This window comes from Copadichromis virginalis, linkage group LG15, assembly GCF_057382275.1.
Source record: "Copadichromis virginalis isolate Kocher_CV1m ecotype Utaka linkage group LG15, C_Virginalis_male_GT1.1, whole genome shotgun sequence".
Taxonomy (NCBI): domain Eukaryota; kingdom Metazoa; phylum Chordata; class Actinopteri; order Cichliformes; family Cichlidae; genus Copadichromis; species Copadichromis virginalis.
In genome coordinates, this window is record NC_140632.1 from 14124900 (window position 1) to 14129930 (window position 5031).

Here is a 5031-nt window from a genome sequence, read left to right on the forward strand (position 1 = left end):
AGCTCCTGCAACATGTAGAAGATGGTAAAACAGGCAAATGCTGAGAAATGGGCCAATACCTGCTCCATGAGTCACAGTCCTGCCAGTAACGGAACGATCAGCAGTAAGTTCCTGTTTCTTTGACTGCTTTAATCCAGTAACCACAAGGAATCAGTCATTTTGAATCAGTAGTACAACCATGCATGGAAAAAACACAGAAGCATGCAAATAGCAGCACATAATGAATCCTTACATGTTGGACAGAAAAAAAAAATCCTTATTTCTCGTTTTGTTGGTCTAGGTTTAACTGGTATTTTATGTTTGTCTTTTTTCTGTACCGATGTAATCATGTTTCCTTTATTGTTTTATGAAGGGGCCCTTCGTCGTCATCACTTTCCTAGATTTCACAAGGCAAGACAGCAAATTTCCTTCGAGTTCTTAATGTGAGCACTCACACTTGACTTCACGAAGACGATGAAGATGAATTTTCTTTGATGAGTGATCTCGAACTGAGCATTCATTTGTTTTGGGATTTAAAAAGTGTCACCACACTGATTAAACTATCGTACAGGTCCAGCTTTCAGAACACCTGGAGCAACGTAATCCAGACTTAGAACGACGAGGTGAAGGACTTCAGCTATGGAGTGGGATCTATCAATGGAGGAGTGGTGGGACACTAAACACAGGTTCTTCTCCACCTTCTCTGGGCTGCTCCCTTTAGGAGTCGCCACAGTAGATCATCTGCCTCCATCTCGTCCTATCAATTCCATCCTCTTCTGTCACACCAACCCTTCTTCCTTCTTCACTACACCCATGAACCTTCTCTGAGGTCTTCCTCTTTTCCTCCTGTCAGGCAGCTCCATCTTCAAAACCCTTTGTCCAGTATACCTTGTATCCTTCCCCTGCACATGTCCAACTTTATCTCTAAATCCCTTGTTTTTTTGGATAAAAAAATATTTTTATGCTTTTGTTTTATGCTTCTTTATCACAGTAACTGTCCCAAACTGAAGCAACAGTGGAGCTCCAACTACCCAACTGTGACTTTGTGGTTTCCCACTTCTTGCAAGTGCGCCAATCAGATTATCTAAATCCCACAAACGTGCTGACTGGTCAGCTTCAACAAACATATGCTTATTAAAAACATGCATTCGTGTTGTGTCTTCCCAGCTTTGTTCCCTTAAACCGCCATATGAAAAATGTAAAATTTTTATGCTCTAGGAGAGTAAATTGTTTGCTTGATGTGTAATTAGCAGAGATTAAAGAAGAAACTTACTTTGGTGGTCAACTCTGAGGACAAGCACTGCTGTTAGCCCAAGGGCCGTTAGCATTTAACTTTATAGCAGGGTTAAACTTGCAGAGAGTAAGAGGAGCAGACCCAATAGGGTGCATTTCTTAAGAGTGATCACAAAAAGAATTCAATAAGAAAAATTCATAGTTTGACCAGTACTAGTATTTCTAATTAGCCTTCTATATTTAAAAAAAAAACTTGTTTAAAATAATAACTGGCTGAATAAACCATAAATTACGATATCAAATAAGTTTTTATAAAACCTCCGCTAACACACTCACAATGAGTTAATGATTAAATATATAAATAAATGTGCATTTAAACACTTTGCTAATCACTTTCTTTATAAATAATGAACATGAACACATTATTTATGAGCTCATTAATGAAAAAGAAACATGTATTTCCCTCGCCACATATTATGTACTAAGGATGAGTAATGCTTTACCAATGATGGATTAAGCATTTACTAATGCCTTATTATTGCTTAATGTCATTGTTGTGACGTGTTACTGGTTCACACATGTCTGAGTGGTACTGGCTCTATAAATGAGACCTGCGGGCTCTTGCAGTCATTGACAGTCTTAGATTAAACAATGACGTTTTACACTTTTCTTCTGCTGTGCGCTCTGGGCCTCACTGCAGTCCTTCAGGTGCCTGGCACCTTGGGGGTAAGTAAAGTCATATATCCTCTTTAAAGTTGTTTTCATTTGGTTATTTCTTCGTTTTTGAGCAATAATTTTTTTACCATTATTTTTTCTCTCATCTCTGAAAATCACATCTGAAGCAGGGTGAGTGTGGCAGTTATTCATACATAAATCTTGACTGATATGAACTATATTTAATCTCTCATTCAAGGTGTTAATTTGCTTTTAATGCTTTCATTTAGTGACCACTACGACTGAGAAGAATGAGATTGTGAACAAGCACAATACTCTGAGGGGGAATGTTCAGCCTACTGCGAGCAACATGTTGAAGATGGTAAAACTCAGAAGTTATAATGTTAATGCTTTGCACAACTAACATTATACTGTTGTGTCATGTTCAGCTTAATAATGAAAGCACACAGCACTTTTTTGTGTACACATTTGTTTTTATCTACATGTTCTGATTTAACGGGCCGTCTTGTCCTCTGCTCCCTGCAGAACTGGAACAATGAGGCTGAAGCCACTGCTCAGAGATGGGCTAACACCTGCTCCATGAAGCATAGTCCTGCCAGCGACAGAGTGATCAGCAGTAAGTTCCTCATTACTCCTCGCGCCTTACAAAAAAACACCACAAAAGCACAGAAAAAAAAGCACTTTTGTGTTTGTTTTTTACATGTTTAACTGTTTTGTTTTTTTACTTTTAAGTTTATAAAGTGATGTGGAAGTACATTTTAGATATATTTATGGCAGCGCGGTTTAATTAACTCAGTTGTATTTGTGTTTGCTTTTGTCCCGAAGGTAAGAAATGTCAGATTGAGAGTGGCACGGCAGTGCAATACGGAAAAACAGGGAAAGATGCATATAACAGCACATTATGAATCACTATCTTAACAGTTTGGTTTGTTAACATTTTGTAATTCTTTTCTGTTTGTTTCTCTAAGTTTTAGAAAGTGTTATTTTTCTGAACTGCCATCATCATCTTTCATTTATTGGGCAATATTTTGCAAAGATGCTTTTCTCAAGTCCTTTGATTTCACAAGATGATGATGATGATGAATTTTCTTTGATGAGTGATCTCGAACTGAGCATTCATTTGTTTTGGGATTTAAAAAGTCTCACCAACCTGATTAAACTATCTCACTCCTCCTCTTAGCCAGCGGCTGTGGGGAAAATCTGTACATGTCCAGCTTTCAGAACACCTGGAGCAACGCAATCCAGTCCTGGTATGACGAGGTGAAGGACTTCAGCTATGGCGTGGGATCTATCAATGGAGGAGTGGTGGGACACTACACACAGGTACAGTGATACATATACATGCACTTAACTAAAAGTGATTCTTAAGCCCAAACCCTGGCTTTAAAAACATTTGTATTTTGTCTCTCTGTGCAGGTTGTTTGGTACAGGTCTAATCAGATCGGCTGTGCTATGGCCTACTGTCCCAACTCTGCTTACAAGTACTTCTACGTCTGCCATTACTGCCCACCGTACGTATATAGCATCTTACCATAATGATGTGTTGTATAAAATGGCATATTTTAATCTTTTGAACGTCCTCTTTTGTCTGCAACCTGTATCAGTATTATTTGTACATTTTAGACCCTCATAAGCTAAGTCATTAGTGATTCTAATATACAATGATGAAATGATCACTAGGAGCAGTGATTGAATTGCAATTCCTTCAAGAAGAATATGTGGATTTTGTCATTCATTTAATGCACAGAAATTTGCATATAATTTGTCATTAAATTGTATTTCAGAGTTGCTTTGAGTTCTCATAGGATAACTGTGACATGTTTGGGATGACATCCAGCGTTAGTGTTTGCTGTGATTTTTAATATTTGATGGTCTGACCTACAATTACAGTGGAAACTACCAGTTAACCCAACCCTACAAGAAAGGACCCTCCTGCGGTGACTGTCCCAACGCCTGTGAAAACAACCTGTGCAGTAAGTAGAAATATCCTATAGGAATATAATAGTTGTAAACAAGGTGAGATATACATGTTTCTGTTTTGCAGACCTTTAGGGACATTTCAATGTAAGCCTTTGATAAAGTAATATATTGTGTAAAGATGAAGTTACATTGGTTCTGTGTGCACCACATACAATAAAGTTGCACGCAACAACAGTCAGCTTAAGGCACTTTATATTGTAGGTTAAAGACACTACAATAATACAGTGGGGATTATATGCATAAATTTTGTTACAGCACTTTCAGAATGGCATCCACTTTAATTAAATGTATTAACCAATGTTATCAATAAATGATCAGACAGAAGAGGGTTTTCAGGGATTAGTGTTAAATGTTCAGCTCTTATGCTTTTTATGTGAGAACAAGATCCAGAGTGTGATTAAAGTAATCTTTTACATTCTGAGAAAAGCAAATTGAGTCTAATATTGGAGTGAATGTAGTGTTGGAGCTGTCATTTTCGGGTATCTAAATGGATGTTAAAATCATCCACAACAATTATTTTATCTGAACTAAGCACCAAATTTAATGGATCATCTTATAGCTAAATTTATTTTAGCTGATAAACAAAGCTAACCTAAAACTGTTGTCTCCTCACCAACTTAATGCTTATTATGTTCTTTATGCTTTTCTCTCTCTCGCAGCCAACCCCTGTCCCTTCTCTGATAAGTACAGTAACTGTCCCCAGCTGAAGCAGCAGTGGGGCTGCAACAACCCAACTGTTGCCTCTTCGTGCCCCGCCTCCTGTAAATGCACCAATCAGATTATCTAAATGCCCCATGTCCAAATGTGTACTGATTGGTCAGCTTCAATAAAGATATGCATAACAAAAACCTGCGTTTGTGATGTGCATTCAGAATCAGAAATCAGAAAGGGTTTTATTGCCAAATGTTGAGCAGGTTTACAACATTAGGAAATTGCTGCGGTGCTTCAGTGCAAACATACTGTCATAAATTCCAGTTCTTCTTACCTATCTAACCACCATATGCTGTTAGTGAGTAAATGGTCTGTTTGACTGGGTCAGTAATTAGCAGAGATTAAAAAGGAAATTTACTTTGGCACACTATTTCTGAGGAAAAACACTGCCGGCAGGAGCAGATGCCCTTTGACTTTACGTGAGGTGTAAACTCACAGAGAGGAAGAGGAGCA

The 5031-nt window shown here is 38.0% G+C and overlaps 1 protein-coding gene across 2 annotated transcripts; it reads left to right on the top strand.

The window, feature by feature from the left end:
• Positions 1–1699: 1699 nt before the first annotated feature.
• LOC146692114 (cysteine-rich venom protein kaouthin-1-like) lies at positions 1700–4717 on the top strand. 2 transcript variants are annotated; one of them, XM_085433562.1, is made up of 7 exons: positions 1700–2058; positions 2157–2248; positions 2413–2503; positions 3068–3210; positions 3304–3398; positions 3778–3860; positions 4527–4717. In XM_085433562.1, exons 2-7 carry the CDS (start codon positions 2237–2239, stop codon positions 4652–4654), a joined length of 552 nt encoding a protein of 183 aa, XP_085289688.1. In that variant the 5' UTR covers positions 1700–2058; positions 2157–2236; the 3' UTR covers positions 4655–4717. The 2 variants fall into 2 exon arrangements, with proteins under 2 accessions (XP_085289688.1, XP_085289687.1); XM_085433561.1 differs by having other exon boundaries at positions 1700–2248.
• Positions 4718–5031: the final 314 nt, after the last annotated feature.

Coding starts and splice junctions, on each gene's coding strand:
- LOC146692114 (XM_085433561.1), top strand. Junction 2,504..3,067: donor CAGCGACAGAGTGATCAGCA/GTAAGTTCCTCA, acceptor TCCTCCTCTTAG/CCAGCGGCTGTGGGGAAAAT. Junction 3,399..3,777: donor GTCTGCCATTACTGCCCACC/GTACGTATATAG, acceptor CTACAATTACAG/TGGAAACTACCAGTTAACCC.